The sequence below is a fragment of the Eulemur rufifrons genome, chromosome 8, assembly GCF_041146395.1.
Source record: "Eulemur rufifrons isolate Redbay chromosome 8, OSU_ERuf_1, whole genome shotgun sequence".
Classification (NCBI taxonomy): Eukaryota; Metazoa; Chordata; class Mammalia; order Primates; family Lemuridae; genus Eulemur; species Eulemur rufifrons.
This window is the reverse complement of record NC_090990.1, coordinates 115,395,485-115,422,251: the sequence shown is the minus strand read 5'-3', so window position 1 is coordinate 115,422,251 and position 26,767 is coordinate 115,395,485. Positions and strand designations below refer to the sequence as shown.

At 51.6% G+C, this 26,767-nt stretch overlaps 2 protein-coding genes across 5 annotated transcripts; both read left to right on the top strand.

Moving 5' to 3' along the window:
* The first annotated feature begins 966 nt into the window (after window positions 1-966).
* SYPL2 (synaptophysin like 2) lies at window positions 967-14,083 on the top strand. Its single transcript, XM_069479043.1, has 6 exons — window positions 967-1,267; window positions 1,424-1,498; window positions 8,651-8,775; window positions 9,806-10,007; window positions 10,953-11,144; window positions 12,930-14,083. Exons 1-6 carry the CDS (start codon window positions 1,214-1,216, stop codon window positions 13,074-13,076), a joined length of 795 nt encoding a protein of 264 aa, XP_069335144.1. The 5' UTR covers window positions 967-1,213; the 3' UTR covers window positions 13,077-14,083.
* A 3,335-nt stretch (window positions 14,084-17,418) lies between these two features.
* On the top strand, window positions 17,419-26,219 carry ATXN7L2 (ataxin 7 like 2). 4 transcript variants are annotated; one of them, XM_069479039.1, is made up of 12 exons: window positions 17,419-17,594; window positions 19,487-19,552; window positions 19,936-20,040; window positions 20,443-20,653; window positions 20,950-21,236; window positions 21,829-21,911; window positions 22,283-22,536; window positions 23,372-23,570; window positions 23,713-23,834; window positions 24,343-25,138; window positions 25,435-25,512; window positions 26,011-26,219. In XM_069479039.1, exons 1-12 carry the CDS (start codon window positions 17,468-17,470, stop codon window positions 26,023-26,025), a joined length of 2,343 nt encoding a protein of 780 aa, XP_069335140.1. In that variant the 5' UTR covers window positions 17,419-17,467; the 3' UTR covers window positions 26,026-26,219. The 4 variants fall into 4 exon arrangements, with proteins under 4 accessions (XP_069335140.1, XP_069335142.1, XP_069335141.1 ...); XM_069479042.1 differs by lacking the exon at window positions 25,435-25,512 and adding an exon at window positions 18,836-19,023 and having other exon boundaries at window positions 17,473-17,594; XM_069479041.1 differs by lacking the exon at window positions 25,435-25,512 and having other exon boundaries at window positions 21,046-21,236.
* Window positions 26,220-26,767: the final 548 nt, after the last annotated feature.

Sequence of the window (26,767 nt, the reverse complement as noted above, 5' to 3'; positions counted from 1 at the left end):
GCCAAATGTTTGTTCAAAAAGCATTCATTCTGAAGTGCTAGGTGGGGACCTCCAGGAATGACTCGGGTGAGACGGATACATGTCTACGAGCCAATTCATAGAAGTGCAGACCGGTTCTCCACTCCAGGCTGTGGCGCACTGGCTCAGTGTCCTTGCACAAATCACTTAACCTTTCACTCCTTACTTACATTTACGTTCCCCATAAACCGAATGTATGATATTCACGACTGCTCACTCCTACCAAACACTTCGAAAATTAGAGAACGATTTAAAGTCACCAAAATGCGACAATGTCAACTTTCCAATACAAACTACATTCTTTGCGCCCTTCCCCCACATTCCTCAAAGATTTAATTTCACTCATTTAAATGGTGACGACCATTTTAAAGGACATGAAGTTTATACTTTTGAAAGATTGATAACTTTTAAATCACTAACATACAAATGTCTCTTGTTGTTAAAATATGAAAACAATACCTACCTAGACAGAATAAAAAGTGAGCAGTTTATAGTCTCTTGCCCTTTCGTCTGTACCGGCTTGTGAAGACCTTGGAAGCAAGCGTATGTTAACCGTAAGGTTTAGACCTTACTTTAGCCCTGATAATGTCTTAGGAAAATCTTTTAAGTTCTGAATATTATGGTATGGAAGAGGAGAGAAAAACGGCGCAGCGCAGCTCCGAATCCAGGAAAACAGGCAAAGGTAAAGCAGGAGCCCGTGCGTCCCAGCGCTGCCGACTCTCGCGGTGGGGTTGGAGCTGCCGGGGTGTTTCGGCAGGGGCTGGCCCCAGAGGCTTTGGCAATGAACCTGAGCCCCCTCGCGGCCGAACTGACCACAGAGGCCACAGGTCCCTTTAAGGCACCCTGCGAGCGGAGCAAAGGGAGCGAAGGGGGCGGGAGAAGGGTTCGCGAGCGCGCGCCACGTGACTCGGCTGCCAAGTTCGTTTGCGAGTTTGACAGAAGTTTGAATCGGACTCGGGGGCTTTCTGCTGCCGGTGGGGCACAGCGGCGGCCGCGGCCTCGGCGAGCGCGAGCAGCGGCGCCCCCGAGACCCACACAGCCAGCCTGGATCCCGGCCCGCCGACGGCCGCTCGCGCTCCGGCACCGCTCGCTCTCCCTGCCGCGAGCCAGCAGCCCCCCACTCGGCCCCAGTTTCTGCTGCCTCTCGGCGAGACAGCCGAGCCCCGGCGCTGCGCCCCAGCCCCGCTGAGCCAGCATGTCCTCGACGGAGAACTCCGGCCAAACTGCGGACAAGTCGCCGCGCCAGCAGGTATTCCTGCGGTCCCATTGGGTCTCTCACTGTCCCCCTAGGTGTCGGGCCTGACCCTCATTCCGCGACCCGGCCCGGGTGTGAGCGGGAGAAAGGGGACCAGAGCCTTCCCGTGGTCCCCACCGCCCTGACCCCTGGCCCGCCCTGTCTCCGCAGGTGGACCGCCTGCTCGTGGGGCTGCGCTGGCGGCGGCTGGAGGAGCCGCTGGGCTTCATCAAAGTTCTCCAGTGGGTGAGTCGCTGCCCCAGCCCGGGGCTATTTCTGGAACCTGGGCTGTGACGCTGACCCAAAGTAATGTGGCCAGAGTGGGGGCTGGGGAGGTGCAGTGACCGGGCCATGGCGGAAGGGTGGGGGGCGGCGACAGGTGGGCGGGGGAGGGGCGGGCTAGGGCTGCTTCTCTGGGCTTGGTGGCAGGAGGGTGAGGAGCGAGGCATGTGGAGTCCCGGATTCGGTCCTTCTATGTGCAAGGAGCCTTTGCCCAGGGTGCTCACATTTCACCAGGGCGAGAGGACCCGGGTGTAACCTTTCCAGAACTCTGATCCTGCACATACCACACTGCTTGGTGGCAGGAGGGGGGTGGAGGACAAGGGGGACTAGGTCTGCTGTACACCAAGAGGAAAGCTGCGGAGGGCAAAGGAGGGGAGAAGGCAGGCGATGGAAACCATCCTGCCCCCAAACCCACGAGCACCTGGATGATCCTGGGGGTGGTAGACTGAGGGGATAGGCTCCCAACTCGCAGTTCCTTGTTGAGGTCACTGGAGTAATCTGGGTACCTGTAAATAAGTGAGGGAACGGACGAATGAATGAACGTAGCTTATGGCTCTAGGATTACAGAAAAGAAAAAAATTAAGACAGTCTAAAAACCACAGCATGGCTAAGATGTGGCATGTAGAATAAGATAGGGCACTGATCTAGGAAGCTGGGGGACTGGGTTCCAAACCTGGACCTGCCTTTTCCAGCTGTGTCACCTTGGCCAAGTCACTTGTCTGGACTTCAGTTATTTAGTCAGATGTCGATCAGACCATCCCTAGGGCCTCCTTATGCTCTAAATGGGTTGGGATGCTGGAATATGGCCATACGTTAGACTAACCTTGTGACCTTGAAAAAAATCACTTGCCTAGGTCCTCAGTTTCCCCTGTTATGGTCTAGCGGAAATACCATCTCCTAGCTTCACTGATACTTTGAGACATTGGTGTGCTCTCTGTTCTTCAGTACCCAAGGCCTCCTGGGTGTAAATTAGGAATGCGGACAGTTGTAGTCACCTTCTCAAGTCATAAAGACTTGTTGGGGGCATTTAGCATACTACTGCAGAAGAGATTTTAAATTAGACAATCCACATACCAGTGGATAACTCAGTTAATGTGCTCTCAGCACATAATTCAGCTAGGGAATGTTACCATTAATACTGAGAAGGATTGAGTTCTAAAGGGCTTTGAACTCACTGGAGACAGGAATGAGCATTGTGTCACCAATTCCTAAATCATGGTTTGGATGAGAATCAAATGGAATTCAGGGGCAATAGTGCATTTGGGACTATCAGTCCAGTCTGGGAGCTCCCAAGTGCAAACTCTGGGACCTGATGGGGACTTTCCACTTTCCCTCCTGCCCCAAGAGCAGTTGGACCAACTCCTGACTGAACTCTTTCACCTCTGGCGACTTCCCTGTTCTGACCCACCACTCAAGTGCCAGAGGGGGACATATAAGAATGATATTAAGGCTCTTAGTGACTGGCATCCAAAACTAGGAGAGCCATTATGAGCCATCCAGAGGAGCAGAACCTGAAATGTAAGAGACCAATTTTATCATTAAACTAGACAGATGGTTCTAATGGAATTTGAGACAAGCTGTCAAGGGATGAGGGAAACAATGAGGTTCTTAGAAGATAGACTCATCTTCCCTGGAGGGATTCTTTTTTTTTTGAGACAGAGTCTCACTCTGTTGCCCAGGCTAGAGTGAGTGCCGTGGCGTCAGCCTAGCTCACAGCAACCTCAAACTCCTGAGCTCAAGGAATCCTCCTGTCTCAGCCTCCCGAGTAGCTGGGACTACAGGCATGCACCACCATGCCCGGCTAATTTTTTCTATATATATTTTTAGCTGTCCATATAATTTCTTTCTATTTTTAGTAGAGATGGGGTCTCGCTCTTGCTCAGAGCTGGTCTCGAACTCCTGAGCTCAAACGATCCTCCCACCTGGGCCTCCCAGAGTGCTAGGATTACAGGCGTGAGCCACCGCGCCCGGCCCCCTGGGGGGATTCTGAAAAGCTTCCTTCTTCTATTGTGCTATCCTTTCCTCCACTCCCCTCACCCCCACCACCACCAACAACATTTCTGTTAAGGCTGCGAAAAGCAATGCCTAGGGAAATGACATGGTCTCCTTCCAGGGTCAGCACTGATGCCCTAAGAATTAAGACCTGTTTGACTTTTATCATCCTTAACTTCTTAGAAATGGGGTTGTGCAAAACGGAGACCCCTTTCTCTCACATCCCTGGGGCCTGTGCTAGACTCTGAATTTGACCTTCATTCACAGGGTAGCATCATAAAGAGATATGATTTGCTTTTACTGCCTTCCCAGGTAGCCTGAATTCAGGACATGACTTTCACTTGTTTTGAAGCTCTGCAGATGAGGTAGTATAAAAGTACACAGGCACCAGCACCAGGAATGACAGTGGAAATGCCATTTCGCTCATTTTCTGCTTGGAGGGATCAAATGCTCCTGACTGGAGAAGGAAAAAAAGAAAAAATAAATCTTGCAGTTACTGTAATGGTAATTGAAAACTTTTGTTGTCATTATTACCAAAAAGCAAAGTTTTTATTGGAATCCTTGTGAAAAGAAAGTAATGTTATTCTTTTATTAGTCAGGAGCTTAGCTTAGAGTGTCTTTTTAAAATTGAGAAATTAACTAATCTCACCTCAATTCCAATTCTGGAATCTCACTGAGTCTATATACTAAGCTAGCAAAATAACCTGGGCATAGACCAATTGTTGGACAACCAGTTTTTCAAACAAGAAAAAGACAAACTTTGAGGTCAGAGGGGCTTTGATTTATATTCAGTCCCCTCTGCTTTCTAGCCCTGGAACCTTGGGTAAGCGATGAAATCTTTATGGGCCTCAGTTTCCTTATCTGTAAATGAGGGTAAGACCTATTTTATAGGCTCACTGGGAGGATTCTAGGAGGTAATATCTGCAAAGCTTGAACACTCTGGAAGACCACAGTGAGCCTGGCACTTCAGGAGGTATTCAGTAAGTGTTGGTTCCCTTCCTTCCTGTTCCTGAACCTCCCTTTTCCCCTAACTTTTCCCCTTTAGGCAGACTATCCAGCAAGACTTGTCCTTTGGTGGGATTATTCAAATGTCACTGTCAAATCCCCAGTTTGATGGTAAGGTACAAAAGAATCTCTGAGAGACTTAGTCACTGTTCTCATTTGCTTATACATAAGTCATATTACCTTTAACTGGGTGTGCCTCTGATCAGTAATTCACCTTTGGGGCACCAGAGTCACTTATTTGGGTCTGAAGTCTTTGTAATGAAAATAAATTATCTCAATAAGTGTAGGGAATTTGAACACCATTAGAGTCCATAAAACCAAAGAGATAATTATGGGAGTAGGATCTGGGGAGAGAACTTGTCTTCCTTAAGCTTTGCACTAACTGGTGATGTTAATGTTCTTAGGACTGACACAGGATTATCACCAGCGAGCAAGGCAGCACCAAAGTGGAGCTTCATCCTTAAAGTGGGGAGATTATTCTGACATCTTTGAGAAAGAGATGCAGAGGCAGGAGGAGGAATAGGTAGAGGACAGAGTATGACCATTGCCGTCTCAGGCAATGCAGGTCCAAGAGGAAGAAGGCTGGGTGGCAACAGAACTCTAGAACTCCTTTTGTCTCAGGGCCTCTATCTTGCCTTGGCTGCTGTTCTTTATGACCACTTTGCTCATCTCAGAGCCTTGTACTTGGTAACAGGGGTGGTCTCAGTTCTTTCCCTCTCTTCCATGTGGCTCAGTCACCTGGTAGAGTTAGGGAAGAAAGTAAATCTGGTGCAGAAAGGGGGAGAGTTAGGGGCCATGGAAGTGGGGAAGAGAGGGTGTCTTTCTCTGCTCCTGTACCTGAGAGCACAGAGCCACTCCCTCCCTCCTTGTGATCCTCAGTGCACATGGTAGAGATCTCTTCTCTGGCCTTAATAACTCTGTGATACAGGGTTTCGTTTTTGTTATTTGTTTGTTTGTGTTACTATGACACTCCTTTCTTGATGTGAATTCTTGAGAGCAAGAGCCAAGTATTATTCATCTTCAAATCTCCAACACCTGGCACAAGGTAGATGCTCAGTAAGAGATGGCCAGGCATGGTGGCTCACACCTGTAATCCTAGCACTTTGGGAGGCTGAGGTGGGAGGATTGCTTGAGCCCAGGAGTTTGAGGCTGGAGTGAGCTATGATCGTGCCACTGCACTCCAGCCTGGGTGACAGAGTGAGACCTTGTCTCTAAAAAGAAAAAGAAAGTGTTGAATTAATGAATGAATGAAGAGGAAAGAACACTGGACAGGGAATCAGGAGATGTGAATTCTAAGTCTGGCTCTCATATTAGCTAAATGTGACTTTGGGAAAATCACGTCATCTTTTGGGGCTCAGTTTCCATCTCTGTGAAATGAGACCATTGGGCTTGATAATCTCTGAGATCTCTTTTGTTCTGCTGCTCTGTGAATCTGTGCGATTCCCCTCAGATTTTCCCATTTTGCACTTTTCATAGCAAACTGTCTGTTATCTGGCACCAACTGGCTGTATAGTGTTCAGATTTAAACATATAATCTGGTAAATAAATAATTATTATTTATGTAAGATGTTTAGAGATTCCTGACTTTAAAATAATCAGAATAGAAGAAAAAAGTTAATACTAAAGTTATTATGGGCATACTTTGTCTTCTGAGGAATCAGAAGTCTGGATTTGGGATTGTCAGAACCTCAGGACCAACATTTAGATGTAGCAGAACTTTTGGTGATGATGGAAAAGTTCTATAATCTGCGCTACTGTAGTACCTGCTAGCCACATGTGGCTATCTAGCACTTGAAATCTGGCTAGCAAGCCTGAACTGAATTTTTAATTTAATTTAATTTTAATGAATTGAAATTTAAATAGCCATGCTTGGCTAGTGGCTACTATTTTGGATAGTGTAGCTCTAGAGTATGAGCTCCGTGAGGATAGAGATTTTTTTCTCTTTTGTTCACTGTTAAACAATTTTGCTCAGAACAGTGCCTGGGACATAGTAGATGCTCAATACATGTCATCTTTCTTGTAGATGTTCAGGAGTGCCTGTCATAGAGTCCTCTGAAAAGAAGGCACCATAACTGACCATTCACTGCCCCAAGTTATGAGTACTTACTTTCTTAGGGGACCTACAAGGAGCCATTCACTGACTAACTGCCAGTAGGTAAAAATATATCCAACTGTGCTGCCCTTCCTACAATGTGACACCCTAATTGTGTCCAGTTCTGGGCACCAGAAGCTGAGAGGAATAAAGAAACTTCTGAGAGGAATCAGAGAGCCACAGAGCCAACAAAAGATTAGAGAATTCCTGGGAGGAAAAGCTAGAGAAGTTCCACTGTTAGGCCAGTGAGGCAACTTTGAGTACGTAAAGGGTGATGATGCAGAGCCCTCGAGTGACTTCTCTCCAGCTCTGTCAAGAGGTGAGCAGACAGGGTTCTAACAGTCTCCATAATTTAATTCAAGTGAGAAGGTCATGTAGGCATTGGAGGCATTATACTGTCTTCTTTCCTGGATGGCTTTAAAAATGGAGACAATTCTTATTGGTCTGGAATAAAACTCCTGGAAACAGAGAGGTGCCCATTATGACCTTTAGAGAGAGGTCAATGGCTCCAGCATGGAGATCTGCCAGGCCAGGCAGTGCAAGGCGGGGCAGTGGCAGCGGACACCTCTCAGGGGCAGAGCACAGCTGTTGGCCCAAGCCCGGCCAAGAGCACACTGATAGTGCTACCCGCAGAGAGTGAGAGAATTCCAGAGCTGGAAAAGGCCTCCAGATTATCTACTCCAAACCCCTCATTTTACAGATGAGGAAACTGAGGCTCAGAGAGGAGAGTGACTTATCAGAGCTCACCTGGCTAACTAGTGACAGGGCCAGGACTCGAACCAAGAGTTCCAGATTCCTAATCCAAGTCCCTTTTCAGTCCATAACACTAACAAGCATTAGCAAAATAAAGTGCATACAACTCCATTCTAGACTCTGGATGCAGGACTGGGGTGTAGATTAGCTGTCCTCTAGGTGCTTGATGTCCAAGACACTGAGTCACAGAGAAACATACAGAAAATGAACAATTAACAGAATCAGCTCGCTGCTTAATAAGAATGATTATATTGTGTATAAGCCAAAGGTAAGTGCACAGGAAACTGGGCCTGAGCAGATGATGTGGGAGGATAAGAGTTTCCAATTTCTCACCTCCTTTTCTAACTAAAGTATGTTTCCCAGAAAGAAATTTGAAAATCACAGGATGAGGAAATTTTATTTCACTCAAGACAAGAGGTGTCGTAAAATGTGATGAAAGGTGGAGAAGAAAACAATTCAAGCGATCTGAAATGCCTCTGGTCCTTAACACTGAAAAATGGCAGTATCAACAGATGACAAAGGGAAATAGCCCTGGGGAAAGAGTAGAGATTGATAAGGGAAGTGGAGGGCACTTTTCTCTGGGCTCCAGCCAGGACTGTCACCGTCGGCCCAGCCAGCACTACTGCTGGAAGGAAATGTGCCTTTGGGGGAAGAGGAATTCGGCTGGCAGTACTATGGGACAGCAGCATGGCTCTTTCTTGGTGGAAGTTGTCCCCTCCAGGCTATACCTCTACAGAGGTAGGAAACCACTGGAAGTTAGCAACAAGGAAACAAGATCAGATGAGTAGATCAAAGGAGAAATGAAAGGTATTCCAGACATGCCTGATCTAGATTGGTACAGGTGAATCTATTTCTGAGGGTTCCTCTCCCTTGGGGAGGAAATTCAAGTCTAGCTTTGAGCTAGAAGTTTTCAAAAGCCTGAATCACTGAGGTTTGGTGTTAGTCATCATCTTAAGGAGGCTACCTGTGGTCCCCAAGGTCATGCCCTGTTTATTTTCTGTCTCTTCATCTCCCTCCCTCTCAGACACCACTCAAAGTCAGCCTTATTCATTTGGCTATTTAGTTCAGCACACTGTGCAATGAACACAGCACCCTGAAGCTGGAAGACAAATGGAAACCATGGGTCTCTGCCCAGGAGGAACTTGATTAAAGGGAATCCTGACTCCCTCTGACTCCCACCCTCAATATCTGCACCTGCCGAAAGTCAGGGGGTGGTTCATTACCTTGGCCAGTTGAGGCCTTCTGACTCTCAAAGAGGCTTCACTCTCTCTCAGCTCTTTGCTATTTTCGCCTTCGGGTCCTGCGGCTCCTACAGCGGGGAGACAGGAGCCCTGGTTCGCTGCAACAACGAAGCCAAGGACGTGAGCTCCATCATTGTTTCGTTCGGCTATCCCTTCAGGTGAGCCTGAATCGGTCCTGACCGGGCACAGCCTCTCTCGCTGGACGGGCAGGACCTGCTTGGTCCCTTCCTCCTCCAGAAACCTGCAGACCATTTGTTGTGTGCCTCTCCAGATTCAAATAGAATGATAAGACTTGGGTCCTGTCTACTCTTTAGCAATTTCAGACACACTGACCAGAGAAAAACATAAGGGAAGCACTGATCATTGTTATAATAATGTTCTAGTCCATAGACAAGCAATAGCAGGTCACATCAGCTTGGACAGAAAGCATCCATGCAGTTTGGGATGGAGGCGTATAAGGGTCTGGGCAAGTTGGGCAGGGCTCTCTGACCCTCAGCAGCCTCCTCTCTGCCTTGAAGGTAAGGATGTAAAGAGTTGATGTGGGATGCTCATCTGGTACCACCAGAATACAAGGAGGCACACCTTGACCAAGGAGGTAGAAAAGAATACTCTTTTATGGGTATTTGGGAGCTTAGGGAGTGGGAAGCTTAAATGTTTAGAGAAGAATGGAGCAGGGTTTAGCTTTTCAGAAATTTCTGGTATCAGCACCTAAGTTAGATTAACTGTCTCTTGTACGTGATAGGCTGTGGTTTTTCTCATTATTTTATCCAATATAGTCTCATTGGAGAGCCTAAATAAGGCCTGAGAATGGGTGATTCCAACCTTAACTTGGCCACTGTAGGCCTGTGCTTTCCAGGGGCAGAATGAAGCTGATCTGCCTGGTGGTTTGGCTACCCAAAATAGAACTACATATATTGTGTGGTGCCCTAAAGGGCCCGGGAGATACTTGGAAATACATGTTTGGGCAGGGTGGATGAGTGTGGGGTGGTGGCTGAGGGTTTGACTGGAATCTCTGGAAAGTTCCTGTCTTGACTGCAAGGCTCCCTGCAAAAATATTCATTCCTACATGACCCACCCCTTTCTTGGCTCTGTAAGAGTCTCAGAATGAGAGTTAGCACAGGGCTACTTCTGTGGCAGGGAGAAAGAGGACTGCTTGAGCTCAGGATGTCCCTCCCCTGCCACCTCCAGGTTGCACCGGATCCCGTATGAGATGCCCCTCTGTGACGATGACTCCACTTCGAAGACCATGCACCTCATGGGGGACTTCTCTGCCCCTGCTGAGTTCTTTGTGACCCTTGGCATCTTTTCCTTCTTCTATACCATGGCTGCCCTGGTCCTCTACCTGCGCTTCCACAACCTCTACACGGAGAACAAGCGCTTCCCACTGGTGGTGAGCGAGCACGGCCAGAAGGAATCGTGCGGAGAAACTGAGGAGATGTTTATTAGAGGGCTGAGGTCAGAGCTGGAGGGAGGACATACACGGTGGCTTTCCTGGGTCCCTGACACAGGGAAATATGAAACCTCTGCTTCTATCAACCCCCTGTTGCTTGCTCCTGCTCACAGGAGGCACAATAGCAGCATAAAGAAGCAGGCTCTGGAGTGAGACTGCCTGGTTTCAGATCCCAGCACTATCCCTTACTAGCTGTGTGATCTCAGACAAGGTACTCAACCTCTCTAAATCAGTTGCTTCAACTATAAAATGGGGATCAAATAATACCTGCTTTATAGTGTGGATTTTTTGGTGATAAAATGAGAATGCATGTAAAGTATCTGGTACATCTTGGCTGAATCTTCTTGCCTGTCTTTACAAAAAAAAGTATCTGGTACACAGTTTAGCCTCAATAAGTCTTCACTATTATTAATATTTTTCCTCATTAGTCTCTCCCTATTCCAGGCATGCAAGGTGGAAGGGGTGCCTTAGGGGACCCCATTTGCCTTCTGCAGTCTGCCCTCTGCCACCACTTCTAGCTGAGCAACGGTGACCAAAAGAAAAGCTGGGAGTTTGGGCCCCACTCTTGGGATGAATGGGTTTTGGGGTGAGGCTGACCAGCAGATACCATGGTACATTTGGTACATTGTTGCCTGACCTTGGATCTGAGGGCATGGGCAGCCTGAGTGGCAGGATTGCTTTGGCGGAAGTAAAGCAGGATTCCTCAGGACAGTCTGAGTCCCCTGACTCCCCTGATGACCTGGGCTCTAGGTGTTGGGTAGGATGTGAAGAGGTGGCTGTCCTGAGACCCCTGCATTCTATATTGGGGCAAGAGGAAAAGAGGAAAAGAAGTGGGGACTCATCGGGCCTTTCTGAGTGTACTTCCCATCCTTTTGTTCCTCCCAGGACTTCTGTGTGACTGTCTCCTTCACCTTCTTCTGGCTGGTAGCTGCAGCCGCCTGGGGCAAGGGCCTGACTGATGTCAAGGGGGCCACACGGCCATCCAGCCTGACAGCAGCGATGTCCGTGTGCCACGGAGAGGATGCAGTGTGCAGTGCCGGGGCCACGCCCTCCATGGGACTGGCCAACATCTCCGTGGTGAGACTGCAGCCACTGAAGGGGTCTGGGGTGGGGGCAGTACTATCCCAGCTGCCCAGGCCTTTCCTGGCCAGCAGGTTCTGAGAGGAATAGACAGAGTGTCCCTAGAGCTGGTATCCCCTGCACCTGCAGCTGGTGCCCACCCTGCACGTGATGCTGGCTGCTGGCCCCTGGCCAACCCTGAGAAAACATCTGGGACAACAGCCATTTAGCCTCCTGTTCCTTCCTCCTTCTGCACTCTGCCTCCCATTTCCCTTCCTGTCTCCCCACCTCTAGGCATGCTGTCTGTGCTGCCTCCTGCTCGTCCTGTCTGTTCTACACTGTGTGTGTGTGTGTGTGTGTGCACGTGTGAACTCATGAAGTGGGGCATGGGGCTGTGGCTGAGCTCCAAGCTGGGAGCAGACTCAGAGCAAGGGACAAGGGGCTCACTGCTGCTTAGTCCTCCAGACTGGAAAGGGGCTTTGGGACACTGGTAGGCCCAACTGCTATGCACACGTTTGGCCATCCCAATTGTTAGAACCTTGAAACACATCCATATCAGTTGGTAAATAGCTGAGACCTTGAGCTTCTCGAATGCCGCCTGTCATCCCAGCCACCTCAGCCCTGCTCTGAAAATGACTTGGACCTCCCCAAGGCCCACAACTAAAATGTTCAATGGCTGGCATGCCAAGAAGCTTTTTGAAACTTGCTATAACCCTGCTGATGGGTTTTTCCTTCCAACATTTTATTGTAAAAATTTTCATATGTACAGCAAAGTTGAAAGAATTTTACAATGAACACCCACATGCTTACCACCTAGACTGTGCCATTAACATTTTACTAGACTTGCTTTATCACATAGCTATTCACCTTTTCATCCATCAGTCCATCTTGGTTTTTGTCATTTTTTTATTTATATATTTTTTAATTTCAGAATATTATGAGGGTACAAATGTTTTGATTACATAAATTGCATTAGTATCATTTGATTCAAAGTTATAAGTGTGTCCATCACCCAGATAGTGTACACTGTACCCATTAGTTGTGAATTTATCCATCCCCTCCTCCCCCTCCACCTGCTGGATTTCTGATGAATGTTATTTCCATATGTGCACATAAGTGTTGATCAATTGGTTCCAATTTAATGGTGAGTGCATGTGGTGTTTGATTTTCCATTCTTGTGATACTTTGCTTAGAAGAATGGTCTCCAGTTCCACCCAGGTTAATACAAGAGGTATTAGTTCACCTTTTTTTTTATGGCTGAGTATAGTATTCATCTTGTTTTTAATGCATTACTAAGTTAATTGGAGACATCAGCGCACTTTCCCCTAACTACTTCCTGCTGTTAGGTTTTAAAATATTTTGGATAAATATTTGAATATAGCCCTGGCTGGGTCCCTGGTCCTAGGGAAGGAGCACCTTGGACAGCTCCCGCTACACCCACCTGGCAGAAGGTGCTACTAACACAGCCCCACCTGTGCTGTGGGAAGCGCTGCTGCCCGCTGACCCTTGGCTACTTGCTATGATTTGCATGGTGCTCTGCTCTAGGCCAGATTCCGCTAGTGACCAAGCTATATCTTGGGTGCATGCTGTGGACAGAATTAGACACTTTCACCAGGGATTCCCTTAATGGATGCTGGCCTTCACCCCTGCCTCTATATCCAGTTATCTGTCTTTTGGTCTTTCTAGCCCTCTGTGCTTCTTCCCTGTCCCCCCACTGCCACCACAGGAACTGCCACCCCCCCCGCCCCTATCCCCATGATGTCCCCCTTACTATTCTCACAAACTCCCCTGATGTCTTTGCAGCTCTTCGGCTTTATCAACTTCTTCCTGTGGGCTGGGAACTGTTGGTTTGTGTTCAAGGAGACCCCATGGCATGGACAGGGCCAGGACCAGGGCCAGGGTCCCAGCCCGGAGAGCGCAGCTGAGCAAGGAGCAGTGGAAAAGCAGTAAGCAGCCCCCACCTGGCTACTCCCGAACTGGACAGCACCTCTTCAACCACCTCCGGCTTCCAGGACCTTCCTCTTCCTCCTCGTCCAATTCCCCTCCCCCATCATTCTGGGCTTTGAGCTTTGAGACACTGATGGGCAGGCGTCAGCTGTTGGAAACCTGGGCAGCCCTCCCAGTGGCTTCCTATCCCTCTTCTTGCTGGAGTCATGGACAGCAGGAACTCAGTGCTTCTTGTCCACTGCCTGGACCCAGGCATCTGACTTGGGGTCTCACTTGTGCCCTCACAGCCTTTGAGAACCAGCCTGTGCTGCAGGTGAGGGTTGGGAGCAGGAAACTGGAGATCTGAGACTGGTTCCTAGCAGCTACCTTTATATCAACCTGTCCAGCTTCAATAACGGTGGGGGGAAGGGAGATCAATGAGTAGCCTTCCCCCTGGTCCCTTGTGTGGAAGCCCCAGCAGTGGCTTGGTGACCCCTCCCCAGTGGCTGTCATCTAGTCCCTGTGTTTGATCTCCAGTCAGCCCAGGGCTCAGTGTGCTTCCCACTATCTTTTCTGGCCTCTGCTTGCTCACAGGGTCCATCATGTGTGAATGACGGTGCCCAACTGGCCTAGAAAACAGCCCTTTAGAGGGTCCTGATGAGGTCTGGACTCAGCCGGGAGCAGATAAATTGCAACTGAGTTGCAGCTTCAAGAAACCAAAGCCTGCAAACTTGAGGCAGAATCAGTTTCTTCTATCCCTTCAGTCCTCCCACCCCCAAGGCTGGGGTACTTCCCATCAACACTCTAAACTCTACTTACGCTAGAAACCTCCTACTTTCCTCCCTGTCCTTCTTGGGCTTGGTGTCACACCTGGGACACAAGATGTGGGGTCTAGGACCCACCCCCCTGACTCCAACCCCTCTGTCCATCTCCCTTCCCCAGCCTCATGGGTCTGAGGCATTCAAGATCTTTTTTGAAGTCTGTCCAGGCCTTCCTTTTATTCCTGTGGGGCCAGATAGGGGCTTTCTAAGGGCCCAAGCCCCAGAGCCCCAGGACATAGATGGATGGATGGATGGGCCCATTTCTTCCTTACTCCCTGCTCAATTTTCTTTTCCTGCTCCTTCTCTAATCCTTCATTCATATTTGCCCTTCTCATCTTCACAAAAGGATGTGCCCTCTCCCTTTGCCCTACCATTCCTCCCCAGAGTCCTCATTTCTCCCAGGCTCTATCCCCTCCCCAGTCCAGGGCAGGCCAATGCTATTTGGTGCTTCTTCACTTTGGGACCCAGTTCCATATTTGTCTTTGGTGTGTCTCCTCTTCCTGATACCTCCTTCAGTCCCTCTCTGGACCCGAAGGCCTAAGAGTCAGTGCTCCCTGGGTAAGGACAGTTCACCTCCTACCCAGCTTGAAACATCTCAATTTTCCCTGGCCATAGGGCTTCCCAGGGAAGGATGAAGAGGTATGAATCCAGCCATTTTCCAATTTAGTGCCAACTGGCCCACTTAGCATCCCAAAGGTGACTGTGCCCTGTGCCAATCTTTCCTCAGGACTGAGTCAACCCCTTCAACCTCCTCACCTCCTTGAACACCATCCATAGTATAATAACATGTGCATTCCTGGGGTACCCAGGGGTCAGGACCTTTGACTCCAGGCCAATCATTTCCTCTTTGGGTTAGTTTCTCCACTTGACAGGGGAAGTGTGAGATTTATATCCCCAAATGCTCCAGAGTCCTTCAGTGAAAGAATTAAGTTTTTCATTTTGTTTTTTAGATTTGGGGGAAGGGATTTGAGGCGGGAAGAAGGGAGATGGGGTGAGAGTGTTTCTAAGTCTGAAACTCTCTCTCTGTCCTGAGCTGTCCCCATGGTTACTCAAGGACAAGGGGGACAGTTTTGCCTATGGCTCCAGAGACACAGAGAACAAAGGGGTGACCTTCATTTGTCTTCAGGCCAGCCCCTGTGGGGATCTGTGAGCAGCTTCTACTGGAACTTTGTTTGGATTCTATGTCTGTATTTATAATTTATTTGAAATGTGCTGAATAGATTGTTCTCATTTGGGGGCTGAAGTTAGCAACTGGCCCTGAAGAAAGGGGAGTATATTCACTCTGGCCAAGGACTCCCAGCCTAGAACTTTCCCTAGAGCAGAGAAGGCTCTTTCTCCTTCTCCTCAAGAGGCTGACTTGTTCTCAGCCAGAAGAGCCTTGATTTAGGCTATGGCCCCTCTCTCCATGGCCACTGTAAGAGGAAAGGCCACTTCACCTCTAGAGGGCTAGGCTGGGCCAAGTGCAGAGGGCTGGGCTGTCCTCATGGGACTCATGTCCCCTTCAACCGGGGCTGGCATCACTGTTTTGCCTAGTGGGGCCTGAGGTAGAAGAAGGTGTCTGGTTTCCTAGCTACTGCAGGAGGCCAACAGCAGGGCATTTGCCCTTTGCCCCAGTAGACTCTAACCCTGTCAGGGTGCCCACCTAGGACCTTTCCTGGACATGAGTTCCCTCTAATATCATGGTCATGAGTTTCCTACTTCTGGGATTGCAAATCAGGGGTGGGGGGAGAATGTTGCATGTTGTTTTCTGGTGCTTGTTATTACACATTTGAATAAACAGTGTAGTGAGTATTTGCCATGAAGGAGCCAAGACTGTAGCCCTTCTGGGGATTTTTTTTTCTCTTCCCCTCCCTTGCTTTAAGTTCTTGGACAAATATCAGCATTTCCACCAAGACATCATTCCATTCCTCTCCACTCTGTACTCCAAGCAATAGAGACTCCTGGCTGAGCAGTCTCCTGGCATGGCAGGTCCCAGTCTGGTCACATCTCCTCTTATTAATCCACCCAATTAATCCAGAGTAACTGGGACTCATTAGCAAATTTGGAGCAAACTCAAAAGGTGAGAGGTAGTGGCTTCCACAATGCTGTTTCCATTTGCTCTCCTACCATCTGTGACCCAAACAAGCTTCCTGTCAGGAGTTAAGGACCATATGCCTTGCTCTCTTAACTATAAGGTCCTTGCTGAACAAACTTGTACCTCTATCCCCCTTCAGACAGTCTCACACTACATTTACATTCCCTAGAAAATACATGTGGGCACAATTTTACATTCAATTTCACCAGGTTCCTGGACCTCCCAGGGATCATCTGTGGTTCTCAGGTTAAGAGTTTCTACCCTCAGAGATTATCCTTGAAGTAATTAAACCTTCCCTGGATGAAAAGAAGAAAGTCTAAGGTCTTAAAGTCATAGACCTTGACTTATTTGCTTCCAAACTTGGTTTCCCCTTAGCTAAAGGGATGAGTATGGGGTTAAGTGTGAGATATTGAGGAGGGAAAAAAGGATTAGTATTTCTTTTCTGATGTGATTGAGGGGGAGGAGGAGGCAGACTTTTGTCTCTTGATTGCGTGACGGTAGGAAGAAATGGTATCAGCTGAGAAGAAGAAAGAGGTGGCTGATTAAGGTACTTTCCAGACCTTAGCAAGGAAAATGACAGATCTGATAAGCAATCCCCCTCTGCCGAGGATTCGGTAGCAGCCCTTCCAGCAGAGAAAATATTCATTAGAATAAGAAGCCAAAGTGATGGATGGAGTCAGGATCCAGCCAGGGTTTGGGAAGAGGCGGTACAGGCTATCGATCGCAGTTCTCAGGAGGAGAGAGACGATCAGCAAACATGCTGCAAACACCAGCAGCCTCGGGGCCACCCCAGTTCCGGGGCTGGCTCTGGCTCGGAGATAGCCTTCTGTCATCCTGACAGGTGATCTCGGTCAGCTTAGCCAAGTCCTCCCAAACACAGACAACGCCACTCCAACCCTCTGCTCTGCATCAGGGCAGTGTGGGTTTCCCACAGAGGAGGCAAGACACGGGAGCCGAGGCCCTCCCCCACTCCAACCCCCGTGTCCTTCAGCACATCCTACAGACTCCCTCCCCTTGCCCTTCTGATTCACAGCGCCCACCTCCCTGCACCTACCCTATTCGATCTACAGGGGAGCGGAGTCGCTTCGTGGCCGCCAGCCCGGGAAGGGGCGCCAGCCAGCTGGCGGACGCACGGCTTAGAGGGGCGTCTGGGCAGAGAGAGGTTTGGGGCTGGGGTGCGTGTGCAGCGAGCTCGGGAGAGTGGACTGGTAGCACAAAGAATGTGTGCACAAGGGTTAAAAGAGGAGATCCTGGGGCTTTGGTCTTCTCTTTTTCCCCTGCAATTGTGCATTTCGGAAGGGCTCTCGCTGCATGCTCGGTAAGCAATAGCGCCCTCTCTAATACTACATTTCCCAGAAGGCAATGCGTGAGGGAGGGGGAGGGGAAGGCGACCTGTGTTGCGCTTGCGCAAGGAGTGAGTTGGAAAGGTAGGGGGGAGAGGGGAGGCGTGCCCGCGGCGGGGCGGGAGGGAGGGGGCCGCGCGGCGGTGGCGCCGGGGCGGGCGCGCGTCCGTGGCGGTGATGGCGGTGCGTGAACGCGCGGCGGCAGCAATGGCCGCTCTGGAGCGGCGGGTGCCGAGTCTCGATGACTTCGCGGGACAGAGCTGGAGCTCGTGGGTGGAGCGGGCCGACCTGCCCGCGGCCGACGGTGAGTGAAGCCACCCTGGAGTCCAGGGACCCCATCACTATCTCCCCTCCCCCCTTCCGGGCCCCCGCCAGCTGAGGGGAGCAGCCGACAGGAGCCGCCGTCCGGCTCCCCGGCCCCCCAAACAAAGGACCCGCCGGGTCCTAGTGCCCGCCCGCTCCGTCACCTTCGCGCCTCCGGGTCCTAGCGCCGGCTCACCGCTCGCAGCCCACCCTGCCCACCTCTGCCTCTACCAGTGCCCAATATCTGCCCCCACACATACTTGCCTTTATCTTTCTCCTTGCCTGCTGGTCTCCATCTCCCGCCCCTCCTGCACCTGCCTCCGGCTTTCCTCATCCGCTACAGTCCTCTCCACGTGTTTCCCACGCACCCCACTTCTGTGCCCCCCTCTTCACCCCCCTTGTTCCTTCGTCTTTTGCCCTACACCTCCTGCTCTTTTTTGGCGTTTGCCTGCAGGCTGCAGTGCTTTTAGACCCCCGCCCCCTCCGGATTAGTTCGTCCGTCCATCCATCTAGCCTCCCTCTGTCCCTCCATCCTCCGTCCATCCATCCATGCCTTCAACCCTCCGTCCTTTCCTGAGCCTCTTGGCTTTCTCCTCTGACTCCCACCTTCTCTAGGCCCCTGAGTGCCTTTAGTGAGCGGGCCTACAGCCCCTTCTTCTGATCTTTGTCTCCTGGCCCCAGGGGACACCTGGCCTCGTGGCCTTTGGGGGTGACAGCAGGCATCACGCCCCTGAAGAAGTTTTCAAGTGAGAAGAGGTGGAGGAGGAGACCACATGGAGGGGTCTCTAATGACACTTGTTCTCTTCTGAGACATCTGACACCCAGCTCGGTTCTCACCATCATTCCCTACATTGCATTTAACGGACTTGGAAGAGTGGGAGCTGCCCCTTGTCTCTTGCATGCCTAACCCACCACCCCTCATATCTGGTTATTATATAAGACTGTCAACAATCTTCTCATCCTACAAAGGGGCCTATCTGTTAGTTGGCATCAGAGAGCAGACCTAAGTGGGAGCCCAGGCCACCCTGGGACTGCCCCATGCTGGGTGGGCAAGGATGGGGCCATTGTCAGGGTCTGGGTGCAATGAGAACCGGAAATGGAGTCAGACGGGTTTGGTGACTCAGAATTGATTTTTTTTCCAAGGGACAGGGAGGGGGCGTAGAGGAGGGGGGGGCGGAGTAAGGTAGGGGGATGGGGAAAGAGCTGTTTTGCACAGCTAAGATGTTTTTGTCATTAACCCAGAAACTGAGGTACAAGGGCAACCCCTGCCCAAAGCCCCCCTAAGAAGGGGAGGGGCTTGCATGGCTGACCAAGGAGATTTTGAAGATGCCAAAAGGCCAAAAGACAGCAGTTTCTCTGCTTTGTGACTGTCGTATCAGTGTAGGACCTGAGAAGCTGGGTGTAACTTTAATGATGCTGTGGTAACCCAGGTGGAGCAAAATTGAGTTCATGGTGTGGACACCTGGGAGAGTGTTTGGGATGCCACAGAGTAGCAGAAAGGACCCATCTGAGAAATCTTAAGAGGGGTCTCAGGGATCTACAGAAAAATTTGTTAAGGACTGTTTCCCCTTTAAATGGGGAAGTAGGCCCAGAAATGAGATGATATTTACCCACAATCACCCAACTAGTCAGCAGTGGAACCCTGAACTGCACCTTGAAGTGAAGGATCCATAAGAAAGGTGGCTGGATTCTTCTTAATGGGGCCAGCTCATTCTAAAGGTAGCAGGTGAAGGAAGAATGGGCACTTGAGAATGACCCACTGAAAGGTTCTCCAAGTGGTCCCCAGCACCAGGAACTTGTGGGCTTCATACTGCCAGGCTGCATGCCTTGCGTGGGTAGGAGATGGGGCTTCTGGGAAGGGGGTGGTCCTTCTGAGCTGTGTTTCTCCTCTAGGGGCTGAGCTGGAGGAGAGTAGCAAAAACACAAAGAAGTTGGATGCCATGACCCTCATTAAAGAAGGTGGGAGTTAACACACATTAGGGCTGGGACCCAGGGCAGACAGGAGACCCTCCCCTCTTCCATTACATGCTAGAAGGAGGTGGCTACTTGAAGCAGCAGGTCTGGGGATCCTCATTTTGATAGGTCTGAGTCAGCCTGTTGTCCTGGCTCCTGTGACCTGTTGTTGGAGATCCTAATCTAGGTGACTGCCCACTCACCTGAAAGTGTATATACTTTGGGACTGCTTAGATTGAACTCTGGGAACTGGGAGCATCCAGCCTAAAGCCCATCACATCAGTTGGGAGGTGAAGTGTCTTCTGAGTGGTGGGATGGGAGTGCTCTCTAATCTTAACGGAGAAACCATGGGATCCCGGCCCCAGTGATAAGGGCTTCTGTCATTGCAGACATGTCCATCTTCGGGCACTGCCCGGCCCATGACGACTTCTATTTGGTTGTGTGTAACCACTGCAGCCAAGTGGTGAAGCCTCAAGCTTTCCAGAAGCACTGCGGTGAGGGGAACCCTAGGGAGGAGAAAGAGGGGACGGGGGGAGATGGAATATGGAGCTCTGAAGACAGGGTCAGTTGGGAGGTCATGTGGGGTAATGGAGGGTGGTGCTGGGCATAGGAAGGTCCTGGGGGTGGCTTCAGAGCATTGTGGGGGGTCAGGGTTATTGTTTGAACAAAATTCTAGCATCCAGTGGAGTTAAGGGAAGAGTTAAGAGGTTCAGGAAGCTCAGTCTAGAATTTTGACTCTTAAAGGCTCAAATTCGAATGGGAAAGAGGCAAATTTACAGTCTAAACTATGGAAACTCAGATTCTCTAATGTGAGTCTATGGGCAGGGTTAGGAGGTTGGGTAAGGAGGCAGTTGATACCACTCACCTCGATTACTCTTTCCACCTCCTGGTGACAGAAAGAAGACATGGGCCCCTCAGCAAGCTTTATGCCCGGGCCCCACCCCCACCTCCAGCCCCTGCCAGCTCTCAGAAATGCCATGTAGTGAATGGGCAGGGCCCAGCTTGTAGGGCCCAAGGTTCCACCAAAACCTCCTCCAGGGAGAAGGGCCAGGGGTCCCGGAACCGTGGCCACCAGCCTCCTGAGAAGACCCAGAAGGACAACCTCTGGTAAGGAGAGGCTGGATACTCCCTAAGACTGGCCTTGACCCCAATCCAGGGAGGGGTTGACACCAATGGAGGCAGCCCTGGGTCGAGGGATAGTGTTCACAGCAGGAGGCAGCCACCCGATCTGCAGCTCCCTTCCATATATTCCAGGGAAGGTGGGGTCTCCTTTTCCCATATTCCACACTCCTGCTGGAGCCCACCCAAGTTCCAAGGCTGGGAAAGAGATGGCTCTGGGCTAGAGTCCAGGCCCCAGGCCCAGCCTCCCCGCCCCCCAGCCAACACCCTCTCTCCATGTGTAGCCTTTTCGTGCCTGTGGTGAATCTGGAGAAGATGTCCAGTATCCCGAAGCCTGATGGACACGGAATCAGGGTGGCCCCGCCCTCTGCTTTTCTCAGCCAGCCAGGCAGCCTCACCAAGGACTCCCTTGGAAAAACCCCCATGGCTCCCCCTTCTAAAGAACCTCCTGGCAGAGAGAACATCGAGATAATCCCCAATGAGGGGTCCAGTCACCGGACCGAAGGCAACCCTCCTGAAAAGGAGCCTGGTGGGGCCAGGCTGCCCCCCAAAACCCACCGGAAGATGGCTCGTGAGTAGTTGTGGTCTTGGGGCTCAGGAAGATAGAGCTGCTTTGTCCTCGGGCCCAATGGGGAGGTCAGGAAGAGGTGGGCCTGGCCATGATAGGTGGCAGGGTGCAGGAACCCCTGTCACCTCTTGACCTGCTTGCTTCCCGGGAAGCTTCTCTGCAGCCCAGGTCTCCTGATTGAGGCTAAGGAAGCCCGTGCCCAAGAGGTGAAGTTCTTCCTCCCCTTGGGTAGTTGACCTTTACCTCTTTTCTCACCTAGATCCAGGGTACCAGACACATCTCACAGCTGGTTTCTCTGGCATCTCAGAAGCCTGTGGCTGCTTTTGTTTCTTGATATGTGTTGCCCGACTTTGGGCTTGAAGTTGCCAAAATGAGTGTCTGGGATAGGAATGGGGATAGGGATCGTTCTCACGCCCAGGAGAGGATGTTGGTGCCCAGCGGAGTTTCTCTGGAAGGTGGAGCCCAGACCTGAGGCCTGGAGGCAACTTCTGCCTCAGTCCCAGTTCTTCCCAGTCCCTTGGCAGGAAGAGGCTGTATCCTTCCATTGGCCACCTGGAAATGGCCTTGAGGTTCATTGAAACTGCTTTCCCCACAGGAAAGGAGTGCGACCTCAACAGGCAGTGTGGGGTAATAAATCCAGAGACCAAAAAGATCTGTACCCGTCTGCTGACCTGCAAGGTAAGCCCCGCTCCCACTGTACAGTGAGGGTGGGCAACACAGGACTTGCCCTCTCCTTCCCTGGGCGAGGAGAGGGATTTAGATGTTATTGAAGATTCAGCTTGAGGGTTAGGCTCACACCAGGGAAGGAGAGAGGAGGCTGCCTCCAGTGGGCACAAAGTGGGAGCAGTAGGCAGGGGGTGGCTTCCAGATCCCCCCAGCGCAAAGGAGGGTTTTGGCACCGTGGGGGAGTGAAACAAAGACACACAAACACACCCGCAAGCATATTCACACCCCGTCTCTCTCCTCTTGCCCAGGCCAGAGCATACTGCTGCCCCTCACCCCTGCTCAGCTCACTCCCCTCCCCAACCCTCCACCCTGCTGTATTCTAGATCCACTCGGTACACCAGCGCCGTGAGGTCCAGGGCCGGGCCAAGGACTTTGACGTGCTAGTGGCAGAGTTGAAGGCCAACTCCCGCAAAGGGGAGTGTCCCAAGGAAAAGAGCCCAGGGCGCAAGGAGCAAGCTCTCGAGCGCCCCTCCCAGGAGCTCCCCTCCTCAGTCCAGGTTGTGGCAGCGGTGGCTGCTCCCAGCAGCACCTTCTCTGCTCGTGTCAAGCAGACCTACCCATACTGTGCACTGCCCAGGTACGTCCAAGATCCAGCCCCACTTGACCTGGGGATACTTGGCCCCTAAGCCATCAGGGACCCCTGGAGACAGGCTCAGAGAGTATCCTGGAAGATGTGCTCACTCGGCCCTGAGCGTGGGGGGATGCCTGGGGCTCGGCAGTGGTATGGAAGCAGGTGACTCCTCTATTCCTAACCAAGCATACCACAGTTCCCCCGCCTCTCTGTATTGTGCCAGATCCAATACCTGGGATATGGACGTTTTCCTAGCTGCCTCCAACAGGCCAAAACTTGTAATTGGGGAGCCACAAGGGTCATGGTCCTGGGCGAGGTAGTCCTACTGTGTATTCATTCAATGGCCCCTTCGTGTGCAGAGGCTACGCTGGACCCCGGGGAGAGCCTGCCTTGCCGAAGGAGACACACACGCATCTCTGCCTGTCACACGAGGGGCAGACACGAAACACAGGCTCAGCTCACAGACAGGCTCACAGGAATATGTGATGCAAGAAGGGGGTTGAGAGAGTTGACTGGGCTGACCAGAGCTGGGTGCAATTAAACTCGGAAGATTTTCTGGAGGAGGCGAATCTGGAGCAGATTTTCCCCCTGAGGAGGAAGGGTCTGGGAAGTGAAGGGGCTGGGGAGAGAATCCCTTGGGAGCTGTGGCCCCTGGTCTCTCTGTCTCTCACTCTGTGAGCTCTATCATTTCCTCCCGTCCTTCCCTCTGTCTTCTTCCTTCGATTGCCCTGCAGGGTGTCTGCCCTGGTGCCCTGCTTTTTGAGCTTGCTGGGTTCAGGGACACCCCTACCCTGACCCCACACCAGTCACATTGCCCTCACATCCCCTTTGGCCCTTCCAGGTCCCGGGCCTCCTCTGAGAGTGAGTTGGATGATGAAGGCCCCTGTGGTGGTGATGGGGACCCAGGCCTGTTCCCTTTCCCCCTGCCCCGGGGTGGGGCCCAGGCCTCCAGTGAGGAGAGTGAGGAGGAGGGGACATCTGACGACCTCCACCTCCCCCCTGACTGCCATTATGCAACCCGGCCCCCACGGCCACAGGCGGTAAGGACCTGGGGCAGGGGGCTGGGGTGCGGGGTGGCCCAGCCTTCCTGGCCCACATTATGAGGAGGAGGTCAGATCCTGTGTGCAGACGCCCTCCTGCACCTCAGGCCCTGCAAACTATATACCTTTCTTCTGCCTCCAGTTCTGCACCTTCGGGAGCCGGCTGGTGAGCCCAGGATGCTACGTGTTTAGCCGCCGGCTGGACCGGTTCTGTTCGGCACTCAGCTCCATGCTGGAACGGCACCTCAGCTCACACATGTGGAAGTGAGTCTCTCAGGCCCAGAACTCCCCTTCCCAGGCCCCAGGCACACATGGGTTTCAGAAGCCCTGATGCTTCACACATCTCCGTAGGTGTGCCTTGGCAGTCTTCCAGGAAGACCCCAAATGGGGAGTGGCATGAAGAGGAGGTGGGAAAACTTGGCAGCCAGGAGATCAGCTAAGGCAGGGCATGAATGGGTGGTCTGAGGATGAATCTAGATGCTTATCCATCACTTCCAGTACCTTTTGGGTAACGAGGGTTAACGGATGCCCAAACCAAGATTTAAAATGAGATTCTTAATGGGTTTTCCTACTAGTTCATATACACTAGTAGTTCATTCCTTTCTATCCCTGTGCCTTCTTCTTAACCCTCAGTTCCAGCATCTTCCAGCAGATGGCAGCAACTCTAGGGCTCTGCTGGCCATTTCTAGGTGGGGCAGAGAGATTAGCGTGTGTTTGGGGGAGGGCCTCTTGTTTGCTTCACAGTCACAGCGGAGCTTTCTTTTTGCCACAGGAAGATCCCACCAGCGGCTGAACCTCCATCCCATCTTGTCAGTTCCCCCTTATCTGCTCCCTTGAGCCCATCCTCTATGGGCAGCTGCCCCCGCCTTCCAGGCCCACCCCCCAGACTTGCCTGCCCAGCTTCCACACCCCCGACCAAGGACAGCCTTGTCCCCAGCTACCCTGCAGGCTCCCCCAGTGTGGCAGCCGCCTGCAGCCAGGCGGAGTGCATGGGCGGGAGCCAGGCTATCACCTCACCACTGCCTGCCAACACGCCGTCCCCGTCCTTCAGCAAGCTGCCGCCTTCCAAGGCCAGCAAGTCATCCAAAGCCAAGGACGGGGCAGAGGTGGAAGCCCCTTCTCGAAAGCGGAAGTTATCCCCTGGCCCCACCACTTTCAAACGGACCTGCATCCTGGAGCCCACTGGAAAAGGCAAACCCTCTGGCTGCCGGGGTCTCTCGGCCAAGACTAAAACAGCCCTGAGCATGGGGCTTAATGGGACAGTGGGGCCAAGAGTGAAGCGGGCAGGGCCCCTGGACTGTCGGGGTTCCCCTCATCAGCCCCCCACACCGGTCAAGGCTTCTCAGCTGGAGAACCGGGCAGTGGCTGGACACCCAGCCAAGGCCCTGCCGACCAACTGCCTCTCTGAGGAGGAGGTAGCCAAGAAGCGGAAAAACCTGGCCACTTACTGCCGGCCAGTGAAGGCCAAGCACTGTCAGGCCGGTGCCCCGGCTGATGTGGCCTGCTCTGTGCGCCGCAAGAAGCCGGGCCCAGCCCTGGCCTTTGAGGAGAAGTGCTCTACACTGAAGGTACCAGCCCAGCTCCCTGAAGATGGATGGGGGTGGGGTACACAGTGGGCACCTGACACAGAGAAGGTGCTAAGTTGATGTTTGTGCAGGGAAGGGGAGAAAGGGAGGTTGAGAGAGTTCCTGGACTATCTCCTTTTAGGTCAGCTCTTAACAAGGTAACCTGTTTTTACCTGGTGGACCTTCCCCTATCCCCAGCCCTCTCCCTGGGACTAAGGAGATACCACACTTCTCTACCCCTGCTTTTGCTTTAATCAAAGGGCCTCTTCTTTCTGAATTGGCTGTGGCCCTCACTCCAGGTACTGGAGCTACCTCTGTCCCTTGAAGGAAAGGGAGTTTGGGTTCCTGAGCCGTGGCCTAACATGCTGAGCAGCAAGGTGGGTGGGTTGGTCTTCCTCATTGGTTCTTCCTCTGGGAATCAGGGCATTAAAGGGCAGGTATGCAACTCGAGGTCTACATGTGCATGCATGGCCACCTTGCGCATGTTCTCACCTCTAGGTTTTCAGGCGACAGGCAAGTTCTCTAGGGTTTCTAGTGAAGCCTGCAGTCAGGTTTATTTGCCTCTTCTGGTGGGATCCCTGAAGTAGCATGCCATGGGCTGTCCATATGATCTCAGCAAGGAGGGACTTACTGGAGGTGGGATGGAGGGATGCCATCCTGGTTTAGGCACGGGCCTAAACCGTATATGCTCTCCAGCTTCACTACCCAGGCGGCCCCTGTTGGGCTGGCCTTCATCTTCCCCCTTGCTTGGTTTTACTCACCAGGCTAGCAGAAGGAAATCAAGCTTTGGCCCTTATAGTCCACAGAGTTCACTGGGTAGGACAACTGGTGGGTCCTCACCCTGACCCTGTTTCTTGCCTCTTGTTTTCCTGCAGTCAAAAGCCCATTAATGAGAAAGTGCCTGCCCACTGCAACGGAGCCGCCAGCACCTCCTCCCCTCCAGATCCGGGCCCCAGGCTGCTGCCGCTTTTTATAACTTTATATTATTTTTTTTAAGAAAAAAAATTCTTTAAAATACCTCAAGACTGTCTCCCTGTTCTGTTGCTGCTAAGAAAATATAAAAACAGAAACATAGAAAAGGAAGAAAAAAGTAAAAAAATGAGTGTCCTTACTGTGCTCAGCCCCACCCTAGGAGGCTGAAATGATAGGCAGCCAGGCCCCGGCTCCCACAGCTTGCCTGCAGAAGTCTTAGGCTTAATTTTTTTGTTTGTTTGTTTTTATCCTTTTAAATAGCGTGGCAATGTCTGGGATTTGTATCATTGGGGGAGTCTTCTCTCCAGATAGGATGATGAGGTGTGTGGCTCTGAACGAGCGAGGCTCCCCAGGATTTTGACCCCAGAGACTATTCCAGTCCCACTGGGAAGGGAAACTTGAGAGGGGGAGGACAGCCGCTGCTTTGGCTCTGCTCTGGGACCCTCGCCCTGAGGGTCTGTGGGAGTTGACTTGTGGCTGTTTTCTGGTCTTCCAGCCATCCTAGGCTTCCATCCCTCTCTGAATTATTTCCTGAGTTTCTTCAACTGTTCCTGCATCTTCCTCCCTCTTACCACAGCCTCATTTTCTCAACCACTTAGGGAGCTTGAGCTGGGTTGGTAACTGCTCTCAGATGTCCCTGATTTCTACTGGACAGCCTGT

Coding starts and splice junctions, on each gene's coding strand:
- SYPL2 (XM_069479043.1), top strand. CDS start 1,214: ATGTCCTCGACGGAGAACTCCGGCCAAACTGCGGACAAGTCGCCGCGC. Junction 1,499..8,650: donor TCATCAAAGTTCTCCAGTGG/GTGAGTCGCTGC, acceptor ACTCTCTCTCAG/CTCTTTGCTATTTTCGCCTT. Junction 10,008..10,952: donor ACAAGCGCTTCCCACTGGTG/GTGAGCGAGCAC, acceptor TGTTCCTCCCAG/GACTTCTGTGTGACTGTCTC.
- ATXN7L2 (XM_069479039.1), top strand. CDS start 17,468: ATGGCGGTGCGTGAACGCGCGGCGGCAGCAATGGCCGCTCTGGAGCGG. Junction 17,595..19,486: donor CGACCTGCCCGCGGCCGACG/GTGAGTGAAGCC, acceptor TTTCTCCTCTAG/GGGCTGAGCTGGAGGAGAGT. Junction 23,835..24,342: donor CTCAGCTCACACATGTGGAA/GTGAGTCTCTCA, acceptor TTTTTGCCACAG/GAAGATCCCACCAGCGGCTG.